The sequence below is a fragment of the Chelon labrosus genome (genome assembly GCF_963514085.1).
Source record: "Chelon labrosus genome assembly, chromosome: 21".
NCBI classification, from domain to species: domain Eukaryota; kingdom Metazoa; phylum Chordata; class Actinopteri; order Mugiliformes; family Mugilidae; genus Chelon; species Chelon labrosus.
The window spans coordinates 20,595,824-20,616,274 of NC_140354.1; the positions used below are offsets into that span (position 1 = coordinate 20,595,824).

The window sequence follows — 20,451 nt, forward strand, 5'->3', positions numbered from 1 at the left end:
CAGGTCTGGGATCTTGCTGCGTGCATCTGGATATGGGTTTTGGGTCAGTGTCATGCTTGGCAATTTTAGCTTTCTGAAAAAAACACCAGAAGGTTTGTTTTTGCAAAACCGTACTTGGAGCTATTCATGATTCCCAGAACGGGGGAGGCGGGGAGAGATACAGGTTTAGGCTATGGGCTCTGTAAAGCGCCTCAAGACAGTCTGGACTGTATTTTAGGCAAACTGAGTTGAAAATTTAATTAAAAGCCCCCAGTTCCAACCGTAGAAAAGCAGCTCCAAAACATGATGCTGCCGCCGCCGTGCTTCTCTATAGGTACGGTTGTTCTTTACACTGGTGCAATGCTTTGTTTTTCTAAGTTATTCCATGTTGTTTAATCATTTTCAAATGATTCAAAGGGTCCCAGGGTCATTAAATGTAAAAATGTTCCGATATCATATTTTTACATACATAGACTTTTTAATTTCCACTGTAATCGCAGTTTTCCAGCGATACCTTTTTCCACAATGTGATAATTAGCCTTTTCATTGCTTCAGATATTAGCATTCTTTGGTCAGAGGAGACTTCTGATTTTTTTTGAAAGTGCTAAGTCCCCCATTCTCGGCTCTAGTGCCTCACCCACAGCATCCCCCTTGCCCACGACCTCGCTGGCTCTTCAGATGGAGAGCGAAGCGTCTGCCCGTTACGAGGCGCCCGGGGGTGCTGTGCAGAGTTGTGTTAAGTAATAACAACCGGTGACGTCAAAAGGCTCTCTGTCTGAGCCAGAGGGGGGGAGGGAGGAGGGATAAGGGGATAAAAGGGGAAGGGAGGAGGGGAGGGGAGGCAGACGTGGAAGTGAGCAGAGTGTGAGAAATCTCCTGTGTTTGTGTTTATGTGTTGATGCTGTGTCACATAATAGGAAACACAGAAAATGGGTCGAACACACGTTGTGACTAATGATGAGTCTTTTCCTTTGTTTCTACTGGCTCAGATAAAAACGTGGAAATAGAGCGTTACCTATGAGTTGAGCACAAATCAGGACTCTATAGTGTAGTATGACTTTGTAGAAGGAGGACAGCATATACTGATCCATTAATCATCAGAATAACAACAACAAAGAATATGTTCAATAGGAAAAGATTAGCTCCAAATAGTAATGTAAACACTTGGACAGGTAAGAATGATACGATACGATACGATAATATGAGACGACACACACGATATGAGACAAGACATTATACAATAGGACGAGATGATATATATCAAGACAAGATACGACAAGACAAGACGAGACACAACATGACAAGACACAAGATATGAAAAAACAAGATACGAAAAGACACTACAAGATATGACAAGATACATCAAAATAAGATACATCAAGACAAGATGCAGACATTTTACGATAAAAGATGAGACAAGACAAGATACGAAAAGACAAGACGAAACAAGATAAGACAAAACGAGACAAGAAAAGATGAGATACAACAAGACAAGATGAGACAAGATACGACAAGACAAGATACGAAAAGACAAGACGAAACAAGATAAGACAAAACGAGACAAGAAAAGACAAGATAACATCAAGACAAGATACGACAAGATACGACAAGGCATTTTACGATAAAAGATGAGACAAGACAAGACGAGAAAAGACAAATACATCAAGACCAGATACGACAGGACAAGATGTGAAAAGACGAGACAAGATCCGAAAAGACAAGATGTGAAAAAACGAGACAAGATGCGAAAAGATACAAGACAAGACACGTCAAGACAAGATACGAAAAGACAATACAAGACAAAACGAGACAAGAAAAGATAACGTCAAGACAAGATATGACAAGATACTACAAGACAAGACAAGATACAACAAAACGAGACAAGATATGTCAAGACAAGTTTGTATCTCTGGTCAGAATGATTTTAATCATGTCACAGAGACGTCAGTTTGAGATATAATACTTCATATGCAGTTCTGTTGTTTTTCTGAATTCCACCTTAAATCCTCCTCACATACTCAAATCCACCTTCCAAAGAATCTCCTTCCTGCTCCTGTGACTGAAGACCGACGGGCGGATTAGCGTTCCCAGGGTGTTACACTCTCTCATAAGCGCCAGTGACAGAAGCGGCGGTGAGCGGTGGATGCTAACGATTAGCGGATTACACCCTAAGACAATACAGCGGTCTTAACGTGCCTCATTATTGCTGCTGACCTTGCTCTGTCGCTGCAGACGCCACCACTACAGAAAGAGGACGTCAACACCGTCCCATAAAGAACACACCGGAGAGTGTCTCTGTGGATCCGAGAGGACCATGTGACATTAGATTGTGTACAGTGATAACAAACTCTTGCCCGGGCCGTGGAAGCCACAGAGATGTTGGCAGTCGACGTGGAGATGTTGTGAATCCACGAGGCAACGTCAACCCGTATAATCTCTACCCCCGCTTGATCTGTCGTCTGTCGTTTTTTTTTTTTTTTGATCCCTGGAGCACTTTCCACCGGAGCCCTTTCGCACACATTCGCCGCTCACAACAAGCACATGACTCCGCTCGGCGTGGCTAAGTGCTCGAGGAATGTCTAAAGGTCCACTCTGTCAGTCGGCCTCCGTTAAAAAAAGAACAGCAGCCGCGATGACAGAAGTATGATGTCAGGAAAAGACCATAACAAGAGAAAGTCCAGACATGTTAAATGTGACAGTCTCATCTCGCCGCTCTTCTGTTTTGTGTTATTCTATTTAATTCTATTTTTTTTTTTTTGGTTAATGTATATTGTCAAGCTGCTGTCAGATGAGCTTGTGTCCGCTGTGTTGTATGTTTTCCAAAAAGTTCACGAGTTGTGACGTTTGCTGACGTTTTCAGGTGAGCTAGCTATGACTAGTTAGCATGCTAACCGTTAGCCTTCTAGGTCCTAATGGTTGCATAGCAGCTGTGTTTTCATGACTCATTACCGCTTGGATGTCAAGTATTTAGAGTCCATGTGAAGGGTCTCGCACACATAACTTTAACCAAATCAATATGTACATACACTGATGAGCCATAACATTATAACCACTGGCAGGAGACGTAAATAACACTGAACCATCTTGTGCCAGTTCAATGTTCTGCTGGGAAACCTTGGGATTCATTGGTGTGGATGTTACTTAGACATGTAGCACCCACCTAGACCAGACCAGGTACCCCCCACCCCATAGCAATGATGCTCATCCCCAGCAGGATGCAGCCACAAAAACACTTTAGGAACAACTCAAAGAAAACCATGTTGACCTGGCCTCCAAATTCACTAGATCCCAAACTGATCAAGTATCTGTGGGATGATCCACAGAGGCCCCTCCCCTCAAAGGCCCCCCACTAACAACATCCTGTTACCAGACACCACAGGACACCCTCAGAAGGCCCATGTCCATTCTCTGATGAGTCACAACTGTTTGGAGGCATTAGAGAAAGCTACACAATATTAGGAAGGTGGTCATAATGTTATACCTGATTGGTGTATATGGTGGATTTAACACATCTATTTGTAGAGTGCATTTTGGGCATTGTGCAACCCATCTATTTATCTATGTATCTATGTATCCGTGGTGCAGCAGACACCATGTCCCCCTCCATGGTTCCGTCCTCTTTAAATCAGGCAGCAGCAGCAGCAGCGTGCGTCCGGCCGAGCAGGCGATGACGCGCGCGGCCTGCATCAGCACCTTGGATACGAGCACACCACTCACGGCGGAGCTCCTGCCCCGTTTTCCACCAATCAGCGCCTGTGTTTTCCAGCTCGAGCCCAGCGACGCCCACACTGCTGCCAGCTGTATTGTTCCGCTGAAGGGAATCTCCTCTCAGGCAAAAGAAATATATAAACAAATACAAATATATATGCAACAAAACAATCAAGAGACGCAGCAGTTCGTTACTAGACAAAGCGCAAAAGGGGAAAAATGTATTCTTTTAGTGTATAAATACGATTATTATTATGGCACAGTCTTTAAATAAAGACACATGGGCTCCTATTTTCTCCAAATATGATTCTTGATTTGATTAAAGAAAAGGCACCAACATGAAGGAACGGGATACCTCTTTATGTAACTCACTTTCTGCGCTGTGACATTAATTACTTTTGCCTTTTGCTGTCAGCGCAGACCTAGGTTATCTCTGACGCAAGCCCTCTCATCACAGGCGTCTCTCCCGTTTCACAGGATCACGTGTCCACCCCCCCCAACTCCCTCCCCTTCCTCCCCACCCCCCGGGTGATCGACGTCGCGCGTCGCCCAATCGGCGCGCTGCTCGGGCGCACCAGGGCGGGGGCGCCTCGCTCCCCGCGCCTATGGCCGCGGCTCGTATTGTTTTGACCTCCGAAGCCGCATCACCGCCTCCTTCCCTCCTCATGTGCCCGTGGCGGAGGAAAGCTATAAATACAGGCGGCGCCGCTGGAGAGGCGGACGAAGTTGCGAAACTCCCGAGTAGGAGGGAGCTACTCTGCAAGCCTGCTGAAAAAAACACGCAAAATAACCTTAAAAAAAAGAAGAAAAAATAAAAAAATAAAAGGAAACCGAATCCTCCGACGTCTGCATGTACTGGAATACCTTTTTTTATTTGTAAAAACTTCAATGTGAAGAAAGTATTTATACTTCTTTTTTTTTCTATTTGCACTAACTAACGGTACTTCAGAGAATCTACTACTGAGAATCTTTATTTTTTACTAAAAACAGTAAGTATTCCTCTTGTCATTTTAAACCGTTTGCCTGCTGAATGCATGTATTCATAGTTACTAAAGCTGATTTGCTGCGTCAGTCCACGAAGTTAGGGAGGGGTGTGTGTATGTGTGTGTGTGTTCAGGCGATAAAACTGCTCAGTTTTTGCCTTATTTATAATTTTTTATCTCTTTTAAAGATACTACAGCAACACAGGCTTAAAATATCGCCTTTAAATGTGTGGTTTAATCGATTAAATCGACTAATTTACGTCGTCGTTAGTTTCTGTGACTGTATAACTTCGCAAAAAATAAAAAATAAACGGTGCCGAATGGATATTTTAGCTTATTGTGTCTTTAAATGCGTCAAACAGACAAGTTTCGTGTTCCTTTTTAGTTCAGGCATTGCAAAATAAATTAAAAAGCAGAATGAGGGTGTAGACATTCATCTTATTTCGACATTGTTTTTAATGTTGCCAGCTTTCGCCACTAATCGGAGCTTTACCCCACCCGTGACGCTTTGAAATCCACCCAGATCGTTTCCACACCACCACACATTCCTTACTCATATATATTTACACACATATATGTATATATATATATATATATATAAATTAAGGGCAGTGGTTTTCCAGTCTCCTGTCATAGGGAGGCTGTAGTAGTCTGTTATGTAAGAGGATTTCCAGTCCTAGTCTCAAGCTCCTGTGTTTACTTTTTAACATTTTTGGCACATTTAGATCCCGATCGACTAAAAATCTTAAAAAAACGAAGCTCTAATGCAGATATGTTTTTAGCAGTGGTCGTGTTGTGACATTCACAAAAGCTGCAGCATGCCCTAGCACTCGGATGTTTACTTATTCTTTTCCTCTGCCGATCCCCGCAGGAAAGAAATTATCACACCCTGTTGAAGGACACCACTTTCCCCCTCCTTCGAAAAACAACCAGCACTTTTGTTTTCCCGTTTTCATCCGCCTTCTGCGTCGCCAAAAGGAAAAAAAAAACGACAAAAACAAAAAACAACGGGGATAAAACAGCAGCCCGGTGGAAGCGTTCAAGGTCAACCAATCCGAGCGCACCAGGAAGAAAACTTCAGCAGTCAGCTATGCAGCTTGAAATCCAAGTAGCTCTCAACTTCATCATCTCGTACCTGTACAACAAGCTGCCGAGGCGGCGGGTCAACATCTTCGGCGAGGAGCTGGAGCGGCAGCTGAAGCAGAAGTACGAGGGACACTGGTACCCCGACAAGCCATACAAGGGCTCGGGATTCAGGTGCATCCACGTGGGGGAGAAGGTGGACCCCGTGGTGGAGAAGGCGGCCAAAGAGAGCGGGCTGGACATCGAGGACGTCCGCAACAACCTGCCCCAGGACCTCAGCGTGTGGATCGACCCCTTCGAGGTGTCCTACCAGATCGGAGAGAAGGGCCCGGTCAAGGTGCTGTACGTCGACGACAGCAACGAAAGCGGGGCCGCCAACGTCGGGCTGGATTTGGACAAGGAGATCAGGAACAGCTTCAACCCGGACGCGCAGGTCTTCATGCCCATCAGCGAGCCGGCGAACGGCGCCTCGCCTGGCTCCAGCTCGCCCTCGCCCCCATTCGGCCACTCCACGGCGGTCAGCCCCACCTTCATGCCCCGCTCCACGCAGCCTTTAACCTTCACGACGGCCACCTTCGCCGCCACCAAGTTCGGCTCCACTAAGATGAAGAGCAGTGGACGCAACAACAACAACGGCGGAGGCAGCGGCGGCGGCGGCGGCACAAGCGGCGCCGGCGCTGGGAACAAGGTGGCACGTACCTCTCCCACCAACCTGGGCCTGAATGTGAACAGTCTCCTGAAACAGAAAGCCATCTCCACCTCCATGCACTCTCTGTACGGGTTGGGCCTCGGCGCTCAGCAGCAGCAGCAGCAGCACCAGAAACCCTCGGCCCTGTCCCCCAACGCCAAGGAGTTTGTGTTCCCCAGCCTGCAGGGCCAGGGCAGCCAGAGCGCTCTGTTCCCAGGGGACAGCTCCTCGCTCAGCCTCAGCCCGCTGCAGTACAGCAATGCCTTCGATATGTTTGCGGCCTACGGTGGCCTTAACGACAAGTCCCTCATGGACGGCTTGAATTTCAGCTTAAACAACATGCAGTATTCTAACCAGCAATTCCAGCCAGTTATGGCCAACTAGTACACGTCAAGGTACAACTTAAGCTACTACTACTACTTCACACAGAAACGACCAGAGATAATGTGATGGGGGGAAACAAACACATGCACATTTAAAAGAAAAATGGAAAAAATGATTAAAAAAAAGTGTAAACAAGAATGTCAAGGATTTAAAAAAACAAAAAAACAAGCGACTTGTCAAGTGTTAAGATCTACAAGTCCAAGAGCATGAGCCCGAGGGTGAATTACTTTGCCCCCTTGAGTTATTCTTTTTCTTTCTTTATTTCTTTCTTTCTTAAATCAATGAAGCTTGTAGTACAAGATGTCCAAGCTTGGTTACCTAAAACTTCAACATGCATCATTGTTATTTCTTTTGCCAACCAAGCACAAAATACTTTTTTTTTTTATTTTATTTTATTTCTTTTTTATGTGACTGTTTTAAGAAAAAAAATGGACAAAACAGCAAAACAACACCACAAGTCATGGCCTCTTTCAGTATTTAAACATAAAACTGGACATCGCCAATTTTCTCCCGGAGATTGGCACGAATAAGTGGTATTTCCTGGTCTTTTTCTAATTGTATAATTTAATTTAGTACAGAGTTTGTAAAATATCAGAGTATCTATTGTTTCTACGACATGGTATTGCATTTATATCTTTTTACTACTCCAGTGATCTGTGATGGCTGCAGCGACTTTATGTTTTTCTTTTTTTATTGAAATGATAAATCCATCTTTGAAGAGAAAAAAATAAAAAATAAAAAAAAAATATTAAAATAAAAAATAAAAAATAAAAAAATCTAAAGATTGTGTACAGAAATATTCCGTAGTGGTGGGATTTAAAGGATATTTGCTTTTTTTTGAGAAACATAAGAGTTGTATTTTCTGTTAAGAGTTTAAAGATTTTTGCTATATTATGGACAAAATGTAATCGTATATTAATTTTGTACCTACATTGTGCAATACTTGATAAAAAAAACAAAAACGGTATAACAAAGTATTCGGAGTCAGTGTCTTACATGTTAAGAGGGACTGATAGTTTATTAAGTTTGTATTAAAAAGCTTGAAAATAATTCCTCGCTTTGTCGTTTTGTGGTGGCGTGTTCGAACTAATCCAGTTTTCTACCCCGAAGTCATAAAAATCAGGTTTTTCCTGACGTTTTATTCTCGGCAAGAACTTTAAGGGGAGCTAGTTTGCACTTTTAAGACTAAAGAGCTGTTAGATAATTTATATATATCTATATGGCACATGTACCCAAACACACTTCCTCTGTGAAGCAGATCTATTAACACACGAGCGTTGTTTTCGCACCGTGTTGGCTCACAGCTGCCCTCGAGGGGGTTGGGGGGTGGAGTGGAGTGGGGTGGTGGTGGTGGTGGTGGGGGTGGGACAAGGCAAGTGTCAACACACATATGGTTAGTGGGAGTGTGACTGTGTCGAGCCTGATAACCTCCTGAACTGAAGCCCGGCCTCGTGCAGTGTGACGAGGCTGTTGGCGAGCGGGCTGCTGCTGAACCAAGAAACGCTTGGCGGAGGCAAACAAAGGGAAACCTTACGCAACGGTTCCTCTGCAACTACGAAACATAAATCGCGCCCAGTGGTGACGTTGGTGACAGAGAGTGAACTATTTTTACCTCTATTCCTTTTAAGTTAACGTAATTTCTGCAAGTCCAACCAAGCCTGCATGGCTGGGGGAGTTTTGTTTGGAGTATACTTCAACTTTATATCATCTCAACTCATGCACAAAGCGTCTCAAGGTTCTCAGAAGAGCTAGTGTCAACCTAGCCGAGACATAAGCTGCACGGCAAACAAAAGGAAGCCTTACGCAACTATCAAATTTAAATCGTGCTCAGTGGTGCTGTTCGTGAGGTAGAGAGAACTCAAATCAACAATGATGGCAGTTTATTTTTACCTCTATTCCTTTGAATTAACGTAATTTCTGCAAGTCCAACAAAGCCTGCACGGCTGGGGGAGTTGTGTTTGCAGTATACTTCAACTTTATATAATTTCAGCTCATGCACAAAGCGTCTCAAGGTTCACAGAAAACCTAGTATCACCTAGCGGAGATATAAGCTGCGCGACAAACAAAAGGAAAGCTTACGCAACGGTTCCTCTGCAACTACGAAAGTTGCCCTCTGGTGACGTTTGAGACAGAGGGTGAACTCAAATTGCCAATGATGGTGGTTTATTTTTACCTCTATTCCTTTAAAGTTAACGTAATTTCTGCAAGTCCAACAAAGCTTGCATGGCTGGGGGAGTTATGTTTGGAGTATACTTCAGCTTTGTATCCTTTCAGCTCATGCACAAAGTATCTGCCAACGTTCTGACAGGTTTGGCGCTAGTATCTTCTAGCGGAGAAACTATAAGCCACACTTCAAACAAAAGTAAACTTTACGCAACGGTTCCTCTGCGACTATGAATCGTGCTCAGAGCTTGAGATGCTTCAGAGACAGAAATTAAGTGTTTACATTAACGCTAAGGGTAAAGCCAGAGCCTGCATGACTAGAAGAGTCATATTTAAAATACGCTTTGGTGGATTATCATTTCAACTCATGCACAATGTGTCTGGGAAGGTTTTCAGTCATCCACATTATCACATTTCCAAAAATAAAGGAGTGTCTTGAAGAGGTTTCATCCAAGTCTTCAGCTCTAAGAGACTTATGGTGGAGAGTTGGGGTTTTAAATACCTATCTACCTACCTACCTTGTCTAGAAACTTTGCATGCCAAATTACAGAGATACATGAGGTGCAGTGTGATATAACACATCTAAGTTACAACTTGAGTGACAAAGTGCTGCTCTGGCTGCAGGCAACCAAGCTTTAGGCAAAGCAAGCCCCTCCTGCACCTGAAGGACCTGTTCCTGCACCCAGAGGTCAGGACAGTGAAGGGGCAATTAAGAGTCCCATGCTATTAGTATAGAATATACCCTACTTTATTGTAACTGCATATACTATAGGTACATACGACACAAAATGCATTATTATGATTGCAATGTTTGTTGTTGGACGGCCTGTTGATTGGTTTACATTCCGCAACACATCATTTACTGTAAAACTTTATTGACAAATCAGTTCTGCTGCCATGGAGCATCAAATTTGCACCAAATAGAACAGAAGAAGAATTGCCACAGGGCAGATTACTATTAATCCAAGTACTGTATCTTCCCTCGACGGACACTGGCTATGTTTACATGGACAGTATGTCTTATTTGGTCAGTCATTTCAATCATAGATTAATTGTTTACATCAAAACATCAGTCACTGTAGAACGTTATTGACAAAGTGGTGGTACCCAAAACGGAGCTGGAAATAGAAGCAGAAGAAGTTTATTTTCCCAACGTTATTGACAACGCTGAGTTAATTCAGTAGAAGAAGTTGAACCAAGATGTCTCCACGTCTACAACATTGCTGTTGCTCATTGGTTCCTGCTTGGTTCATCTTTTCAAACACTTGTTTTTTAACAACTGGTTGTTTTTCTATCTCCATGTTTCTTGTGAAGAAGGTTCTAGGTACTGGGCCGACTGGGTCCTTTCTGTGTGGAGTTTGCATGTTCTCCCTGTGTCTGTGTGGGTTCTCTCCAGGTACTCCAGCTTCCCCCCACCGCCCAAAGACATGCTGGTTAGGTTGTTAGGTGATTCTAAGTTGGCCGTAGGTGTGAGTGTGAATGCTTGGTTGTCTCTTGGTGTGTTGATAGAGATAGTACCCCACCTCTCGCCCAGTAATAGCTGGGATAGGCTCCAGCCCTCACGCAAACCTCCAGAGGACAAGCGGTTACAGAAGATGAATGAATGACAATGAATGAGTTAATTTAATAGAAGAAGATGATCAAGATGTCTCCACGTCTCCAACATTTTTTGTCCTCATTGGTTCCGACTTTGTTCATCTTCTCAAACACTTGGAAGGAGAGATGTTTTTCAAGGCGTCTCAAAGAATACGAGGTGGATTTCAGTGACGCATTCACTAAATGCATGTGGCATTAGATCTCAAACTAACTTGAAATCATTCTGATCAGAGATCCCAGCTTTTATAAAGTGATCTGATTGGATTAATCATTACAGAGTGGTGATGGGGGCGCCCAAAGGGAAGCATTGGATCTTCTGTAAATAGAACAGAAGATGTTTTTCTCCAACTTTATCTCCAACCCTGAATGTCTAGAGTAGAAGAAGACGAACCAAGATGTCTCCATGTCTCCAATGTTGCTGCTGTCCACATGAATTCCTGCTTCTTGTTTTAACAACTGGTTGTTTTTCTACCTCCGTGTTTCTGTCCCTCCTGGAAACTCCTGATGTTTACCCCACGTGGAGCAGACATGTGCAGAGAGAATGGATTTATTCCAATAAGCAGAGAGGAGCCAGCACATCAAGAGCTTACATGGTTATTAAAGCTTTTATTCTGATTGTTAGAGGACCACCAGTGTCCACGTAGGAAATGAAAGCAGAAGACATTGAAACGTACTTACATCTCCAATCAATAGTGTCAGAAATGCCACGTCAGATTATATCGACATGTGTTTGAGTGACATATATATTTAAATTCAGGCCAGCCTGTTCTGATTAAGGTGGGCACATGAACTTCCATCTGTAGAGATCATTTATTAATTTGAAAAATAAAGTGCTGTAAGAGGCTGAAAAGCCGAGCTGGTCTCTTACATTTCACCCAGTGTCCCCGAGGATGAGGCCTGTTAATGGATAACAGGCAGGACGTAGTAATGAAGAACATTAATAACACTCTAGTAAATGTTGGGGGTCATAATACAGAGACAGGACTCGGAAATAAAACTTTAATTTGTTCATTTTTCTACTTTTCTTCAGACAAACTCTTATCCAAGCTTTTAGGACTGGGGCAATAAACCCGCTGATATAACTGCTGGGTTTTCATTTAATTCTAAGGCGTTGAAGGTAAATCATAACTTTAGTAACATCCCATGTGTGATTACAGTAGAAACCCGCCATCGGAGCGATTATAAATGTGGTGCTACTGCTGTCGGAGCGCATCACGCCAGCGCCGGCTGACTAACCATGACCCCGCTGGCACACTGAGGTCCCCCGGGGGCCGCCTCATCATCATCTCTTGTCTGTCTGCTCGTCCCCTGATACACTCAGAGTTTGATAGGCTGTGTAAAGTTCAGCTTGTGTTTGTGTGTGTGGAGGGAGGGAGGGAGGGGGGTTTATCTCGACAAGGTCTGGAGTGGGAGTGTGTTTGTTTATCTCCGTGTCTCTGACGCTGTGTTTTTGTGCATGGATGATGAGTTAGTGTTTGTGCGGATTAATTATTACTTCTTGCTCACTCCTAGTGCGACTGGTAATTATTTCTGTGGAGGGTTTTCTGAGCAGCAGAGGCCGAAACGTTCTCTTTATGGGCGTGAATCAACGGGACCAGTAACCAGTGGAGCGTTTGACCTTTATTCATTTAAATTAACTTTAAATCCGACAAAGCCTGCATGACTGGAGGACTATGTTTGGACTATAGTTTGCAGATGATGACTGTGTTTAAAGATGGTTGTAATTCCTGCACATTGTTTTAAGTTTGGATGCGAAAACACTCAAATTAAAGCTGAAAGTCTGCACTTTAGGTCCATATTCATTACATACACCACAACATCAGCCACAACATTAAAACCACCGACAGGAGAAGTAAATAACATTGACCATCTTGTGACAATTCATTGTTCTGCTGGGAAACTTCTGGTGTGGATGTTACTTAGACATGTAGCACCAACCTAGACCAGACCAGGCACGCCCACCCCATAGCAATGACACTCCTTGATGGCAGCAGACATACCCAGCAGGATGCAGCCACAAAAACACTTTAGGACCAACTCCTTAAAACATGAAGAACAGCACAAGATGTTGACCTGGCCTCCAAATTCACTAGATCCCAAACTGATCAAGTATCTGTGGGATGATCCACAGAGGCCCCTCCCTTCAAAGGACTCCCTGGTAGAAGAGACACTGTGTCTCAATGGGACCTTCCTGGTAAAATAAAGGTTAAATAACCCCCCCCCCCCCCACACACACACACACACACACACTAACAAATCCTGTTACCAAACACCACAGGACACCCTCAGAAGGCCCATGTCTGTTCTCTGATGAGTCACGTCAAGGGAGACCTGCACAATATTAGGAAGGTGGTCATAATGTTATGCCTGATCGGTGTACAATTTGAAAATTAGGATTGTTTCAACTCTTAAACCACACGGACAAATGTCAGTCTCGTTTAAACCTTATTTGAGGTCGGGTCACAGTGTCAGCGGGTAAAGCATGGAATTCCAGGCATCCCTTTCCACCATAGCAACGCCTTCCTAGTTCCTCCTCGGGGATCCCAAGGCGTTCCCGAGGTATTTCCTCAACTTGATTGAAATCACAGTGATCATGGATTCCAATGGACGCTAAATAAGACCATCTTATGTGTGTTTACATGGCCCCAAACATAAACCAGGGTAGAACTGTATTGACAAAGGGGTTCTGTCTGCTGGGGAGCGTTTCAGGTTCATTCAGGAGAGAACTGCTAGTTAGGGTGCTGGGAGTGATAGCACTTAGCTTAGGTTGGAGGCCTAAGCTAGCTTGGTAATATCAAATTGGGTGGGCATGTCTAACAGCCAGGCATCATTTGGCCCACCCCAACTCCCAACAGCGCTCTACCCTCGTGCCCATATTTGGATTATCCCAGAGAGGCGGAGTCAGGCACAGCCAATATGGCGGCCACCATCACCGAGCTCTTCAGAATCCGATGGGGGGCATCACAGAGTCCATCTCTTATATACAATCTAGACCTCTAAGTTAAAATGTCCAACACCTGCTGCAGAACTCTGGTTTGATCAGTCAATTCTTTATTTACACCTGATAATGTAGAAGAACACCTTGTTTACTCATTTACCAGGATTAGCATGAGCGTTGCCTCATAGCTCCTCTAGTTAGTCGTCACCACTCGGCCTCAAGGTATCAGTGGGACCCAGTGACAGGTGTGGGAGCGGCGTGATAGACTGCTCTGGAAAATGAAGTACGTCACCCCTGGAGGTGTGGGGGAGGGCGAGGGAGGCCTAGGATTGTGGTATGTTTGTGGTTCCCTTTCTGCAGATAAGAGCAGCAGCAGTTTAAAGGGCCGGGCCCACGAAGGGTGCGCTGGGGATGGCTGTAGTTTACAAAGTAAACTGGAAAAGTACACTTTACCATGTGTGTGTGTGTGTGTGTGTGTACACAGGAATTTGTGCACACATCTACCAGGATGCTACACGTGTCTACTAGATGCACGTCAAAAATCCCTTATAAATCAATATCAATACATACATTGGCCGTTGTTAATGCTCTCGTTCTGTTTGAATTTCCTGGAGGCTGCCTGCAGCTGTCGGACGTCTTAGCACAGCAACAAGAATACATCTGAGTAAACTTTCCAGTCTGCCTACTAGCAACATGTTCCAAACGACTGTGTGAGCAACTGTTTAAATCGACCGTGTCAACACCGTTGATCCGCGACTCGAGACTCATCAGCCAACGTTATCTTTCTCATTAGCGCGTGCCAGCGACGAGATATGAAAGACGTCTCGCGCGCCGCTCCATATGGGCTTGTGTTTTTGTTTTTCGGATAGTTGCTTTACTTTCCTCTGTGAGATGCAGATAAGGCGTGGTGTAAGTAATGTTGAAGGAGGAGGGGGGAGGGTTGGGGGGGAGCACGATTCCTTCCAGCTTATCGTTGCTCGAATCGGCTCCAGCGTGCTTCCAGAAATAGATGGGGACAGGAGTCGGACCGGGGCGAAGGCACTGAAAAGCCATTAACTGTTTTCTGCTGAGGAGGGTGACATTAACATAAGGCCTCGACGGCTGGCCGGGGCCACGGGCTGAGCTGAGTGCTCCACCTGTTTTTTATGACAGGCGAGGAGGGAGGGGGAGGGAGGAGGAGGGGGTTGCTGTAGGGCTGAGCGGTGAGCTCGGCATCGGATTATCATCTGCAATGTTCCACTGTCTCTGTGCTTCTCTACCAGTCTCCATGATATTACCTCCTCTTTTCGTCAGGCTTACGTCTCCCTTTGTTTCAGTGCTATCCTGATCCTGTTTTCTCTATTCTTAAAGGGGAATTACCTTTTTTTACAACCTGGACCTTATTTCTGGCATGAAATATGATCGTTTACTCACTCATATAACTTTGGTGTCATTTGGAGTCGTTCGGACGATATTTAGATCAGTGTATATGCATATAGTGGGAGTGACTGGGGCACCGAAACGCAGCCTCTAAATAACGCATTATCTGCCACGAAACTCGTTCATTTCACCGATATTTCGTTATGATACTCTAGTGCTATTCCTCGTTGAGTCCGGAGTTACCTGTTATCATCATCCGGGGTCTGTAGATTGACCTACTTACCTCTGACCTGGATGTTGTCATCTCTGAGCTTGTTTACCTGTAATTTGCTACTGCTAGTTTTTGCAACAGGGCTGAATATTTTTCCGATTCTGAGGTTGTGGACAACGACTTTACTGTTTTGAGCCAGAACGAGTTTCGTGGCAGATAATGTGTTATTTAAAGGGTGCGTTTCGGTGCCCCAGTCACTCCCACTATACGGATATACGCCGATCTAAATATCGTCCCAACGACTCCAAATGACACCAAAGTTATATGGGTGAGTAAACGATCGTATTTTATGAGTCGTACAAATGTTTTCATTTCCGAGCCTCCTCAGTTAACCTTTCCCCGATGTGTTCCACCTTGATTGATCTGCAATGTTATTCACTCCTCCTGTCAGTGGTCATATTAGTTTGACCAGGGTTTGACTCACTTTTGGGTCACACTTATAGTGGACATTGGAGGAACTGCAGTTTCTGCCACTTCCGCATTGCCTTCCTCGGGTTTTTGGAAGATAGTTTGGATAGATGAGGAAACTGCCGCAATCTCCAGAGACAAACCAGGGAGAGATTTCTGAAGTGGTCGTTCAAGTCAAGAAACTTCTGTTTTTGTCACGTGTTTGCTTCATTTTCCAGCCTTGCGCGTCGCCTGGTTGTTTTAGCTGTGCTCAACCAACACACGATTCAAACTTTCAGCTTGTCGGGCAGAAATGAATCAGCGCTGTGGAATCTTTGGTTCTGGTGGTGGTCGGCGGAGGGTAGACACCTGCTGTTCATCACTTTCCCCGTGTTAATAAATGTGCGCTGGAATCGGAGAGAGGAAGGGCGTTATTATAGAAACAAACCAATCTTCTGGTGCCTGCGAGGCTGAGAGGAGGCTCATTTGTAACCAGGGCATGCTGGGAAGTGATCCTGAGGAATAAAACAGTACAACAAAGCTTTCTAAAAGTCAGCGGAGAGTCTCCCTTAAGAACATATTCCTTGATAATATTTCTCCGCAGCCACATGTCACCACAAAGTCTTCTCTGGTGGAGATACAGCTACTCCTGTCTACTTAGAGTCAGGCTGGATTTACTAGACTCACACCTCAGAGTTCTTTGAACCCTTTCATGAATTGTATTTACACATATTGAAGAAAGAAACTGGAAATGGCGGGTGAGACGAACACTTTGTTCCCTTTCTTTGCGGATGTTATGTCAACAGAGTTAATGCACAGTCAGAGGAAGCTTTTTTTTTTCCTATCTGTCACGAGTATGCGATTGTTGCCAACTTAAAGGCTCGGATCGGTGGCACAGGATGTCAAAACATGCAGAGAAATATGTTTAAAGTGCTCGGGCAACTCCAGAGAACGAGGATGTTTGTTTAAAGCTGCTAGAGATTACGCTGTTTTCTTCTAAACGTATTTTATGATAATTCCTGAGGCAAATGGAACACAATAATGATGGTGGTAAACCGAGAATGTTACGGCTTCTAAGCAGACGTTTTGTGAAAGCAGTGAACCTGTTTGGACATCACCGGGAAATGTCTCCACAGCTGGACCAGCGCTGACTGACTCAGGGCTGAGGAATTTCAACCATCCGGGCTAATAAGGCTGCCTGGGACGTCCTCACGTGCAGGCCTGAACACACACTTTCCCCCATTTCGCTTTCCCTCAAAGGCACTGTTAACTTAAATTTAAAAAGTGCTCCAGTTTCTAATTTATTGGAACATAAGTGGAACAAAAGCTTACAGTGGCATGCTAGATGCATTGAGGCGGATTGTACCAGTAGGAAGTGAAATCTCACACTTTAAGTGAGGTTGTAGCACCAAGAACTTTCGGTATGATTCACTAAGAAGTTATGCATTTATTACTCGTGATTCAACAGAACACAGAATATCTATCTTAAAGGTACAGCGTGGCACTTATGACTCCCCCTGCTGGCAGTAAGAATAATTACACTAACATTGTGCATATGACGTATGTTTGCAGTCTACGGTCTTCCAACTCTCTCCAACTGTGAAAATCCGCACCAGTGGTGTTTCTCGAACACTTCCTAAGTCAAAGTCCTCCTGACCTCTGGAAACAGTGAACTCATAGAACCCAAGTTACATTTAATACTCTCATTCCTCTCTAATAGGGTTCACCATACTATAATTTATTATTTTTTTTTTTTGTACTACAGTTACTCCGCTCTTCAACTTTGGCAACTTTCCTGGTGCACAAGAGCAAGAATGTCTCCACAGACACCAAATTTAAAGGTCTGATGCACTTTTCCTGCGATTTTAAAATGAGAATAACAGCATTTGGCTAAAGGAGTATTAGGGAACATAAAGCCAGACCTGTTGGGGAGGTGTTTAATTTATGTTTACATTTTCCTCGAGAGCTTTATTTCCCAACGGCTCTGAGGGTTAACACCAGAGTTCACCACCGCAGATGTTGTGGCTGCTCCCCACTGAATAAAATCATCTCTTTGTATACTGGCTTACTGTTGTCTCTGGATTCTGCTTTTATTTTTATTTTTATTTTTTTCTTTGATGGTGAAGTTGTCATATGCTCTTCTTGATTCTAGATGTTTTCTTTTTTTACGTAAAAAGCTAAAACGATAATCCTCTCCATCTCCCCCGATATCTTCACAGTGGTACAGTCCAGCTTGTTGCTATGAATCTGGGGAATGTACCACACACCTGTCAACCAACAGCACAGGACAGAGCGCCTCTAATGAAGCCAGACTACCTTCTTTATTTTGTATCCTGACCATTTCCAGGAAACTAGATTTCTTTCTAATTCCAGTTACCAAACCCTGAACGTCTGAGGTGAATACACGTTGGTCAAGATCAGTGTCTGAAGGATAGCAGAAGTATGACTGGTAGTACAAAAAAATACATGAGAAATAATATAAAAATATATGAGAACTCACACCAGAAAAAAACAAAAAACAAAACTATTTTAATTTCTTCAAACATTACCAAGTGGTTTGTATTGACATGTTTCGGTGTACTGCATTGCACACAACCTGTGGCCTTGTGCTGCAGGGCCTGATTGATCTGATTACTACAATACTTTCCCAGCAATGGCAGCACTGTGACAACAAAAGTGCGAGTGATTGAGAGAGTGGCTGTTGATTTTGATGCAACACGAGTACGATCATGTCCTAATGCTGTGTACCTTGAAGGGCTTGTTGTGTGAACATGGGGTTTGTTTGTGGTTAAATAGTTCTGGTTGGTTGCGCACAACTAAAGACAGTTCATCTTGTCAGGCTTCAAGATACTGAATGTGCTTAAGGCTGAATCATGGTGGTTCAACCAATCAAACGCTGCTGGTAAGGCACAACAGCAAAAACTAACTGTTTACATTTATGTGTGTTACTTTTATGCTTGTATTTTCTAGGAATTGGCAGCCAACATGCTAACTAAGCTAAGCTAGCTTTCAAAACTTGTTGTGTTGAAAAAAATAGTTCTTCCAATCACTTGCCAAATATTTTTTTTGAAAGTGCTTGCACATTCCCAAACTGTTTCTGGAGGTGAACAAGAAATTGTGCAGACAAAGTGGCAACCTGCTGCAAAAGCTGTAGTTCCTCAAATGGCCACTTGAGGCAGACTCCAAAATCGAGCAAATCCCAATGAACCTTAAGGTTATTTCAACTTTACAGCTGAAATAAAAGAAAAAGATTTGCTCACTGTGGCTATTTTCTCAATTCCCCTATTGCCGAAGCATAATTCTTACCGTGGCCACTCTAAGTGACAGGTGGGTGCCCTCATAGGTTGCTAGCTGTCTTTCCAATGCGCCTCAGCTCTACTCACAATCCACCTCTTTGACCGCTTTTGTAATTAGCCAGGAGTAAGGAATTTGCCGTTGCCAAGATGGTGACAGACGGAGGCACCACACTGGGCTTCAAAACCACTCGTCAGGAAACATATAAGTGATGCATCTCTTCGTAAATATGGCTGCAACTCTTCAATGTCATCGCATGTAAATGCTTCGATTTGTGCGGAATTTGCCTGTGTCGTTTATTGAAAGGCCCGAACCAACTTTCATTGAACAGGGATCCTGTTGTTAATAATTTTATCCTGCAGAGAGCAGTAATATGACCAGTACTAAAATGTCAACATTTCAGAAGAAGAAGAAGTTGCACAATTACTAAAATTGAAAGCCCTCCCAAGTGTAGTTGAGCCGCTGAGTACCGTTACTCAGAATTAAGTCTGACTGGTTGGTTTGTGCTCAAAACATTGGAGTCGTCACTTGTTTTTAACCCATTCAGACCGGATCACGCATCTGTGCGTGTTTACCTTTAAGATCGGATCACGCATCTATGCGTAGTTACGGCCGGCAAACGCGTCTGTGTCATTCTGAGCGTTGTCGTCTTTTTAGAGGCACATGGCCAATTATATGCACTGTGATTGGCTGAAATATTCTTGGGGTGAGTGACAGAGATGCTTAGGGATTTTTTTTAAACTGATGTGACTAATAAAACGCTTTGTGATTGGTTGAAATAAGCCTACACGTGGAGTATGTTTTGGTCGAAAATTATAAACACCATGCTAGCGATCCGTCATGGCTGACTCAAGTGAAGGAAGTGATATTGATGAAGTAATTGAAAAAATAGATCTTTACTGATTTTCAAAATTTTAAAAATGTTTGGTGTTTATTGATTTAAAAAAAAAATGCATTTGAAGATTATGCCCTAGCAAGTCAGTCAAGTTGAAAGCCAAAGAAGTAAGCTGTCAAATGCTTTTTATCTCATGTTTTTATCTGCTACAGAGCCTGAGAAATTAAGGTTTTAGTAAGCGTTGACATATTTTGAAAAACCTCAGGTTTTGAGAGGGGGTTTACAGAAGAGTATTTAGGCCTAAATGGGTTAAAAGGGGCCTGTTGGCCGGATGGGGTCTTTCTTGAGTTTCCATGTTCTCCCTGCGTCTACTGTGTATCCTGCAGCCCGCATTGTAAATTAAAGTGCATTCATTAAATTAATTAATTTATTTGTGTATGTTCACACTGGGCAGCACACAGTGTAATGTAAAATATCACACAATATGCAGATGACGCCTTATTGTATATATGAAGTTATATGGATGTAATATATGTCTTTGCTGGTCTTGTTCTGCAACCAGAGGTTGTTTAGTTTAGCTTTTAGTTCAGCCCCTCTTCTTCACAAGTTTAAGGATGTAAAAGAAAAACGTTGTTAGCTTTGTAATGCTACGCGTTGGGCTAACTGACAGCTTCATGTTTAATTCAGTGGCATTTAACTTTCGTCTCCATCTTTGGAAGCGTTCAGCCAGTGAAACGACTCTGAAGTCAGATTTATGGTCTGAATGGCAGCCTGGCCCTCATT

At 43.7% G+C, this 20,451-nt stretch overlaps 1 protein-coding gene across 1 annotated transcript; it reads left to right on the forward strand.

Moving 5' to 3' along the window:
- Positions 1-4,393: 4,393 nt before the first annotated feature.
- On the forward strand, positions 4,394-7,875 carry LOC311506944 (protein Tob1-like). The gene is made up of 2 exons (XM_084571100.1): positions 4,394-4,676; positions 5,542-7,875. Exon 2 carries the CDS (start codon positions 5,761-5,763, stop codon positions 6,823-6,825), a length of 1,065 nt encoding a protein of 354 aa, XP_084427226.1. The 5' UTR covers positions 4,394-4,676; positions 5,542-5,760; the 3' UTR covers positions 6,826-7,875.
- Positions 7,876-20,451: the final 12,576 nt, after the last annotated feature.

Bases quoted from the DNA above. Each gene is read 5' to 3' on its own strand.
- LOC311506944 (XM_084571100.1), top strand. From the start codon at position 5,761: ATGCAGCTTGAAATCCAAGTAGCTCTCAACTTCATCATCTCGTACCTG.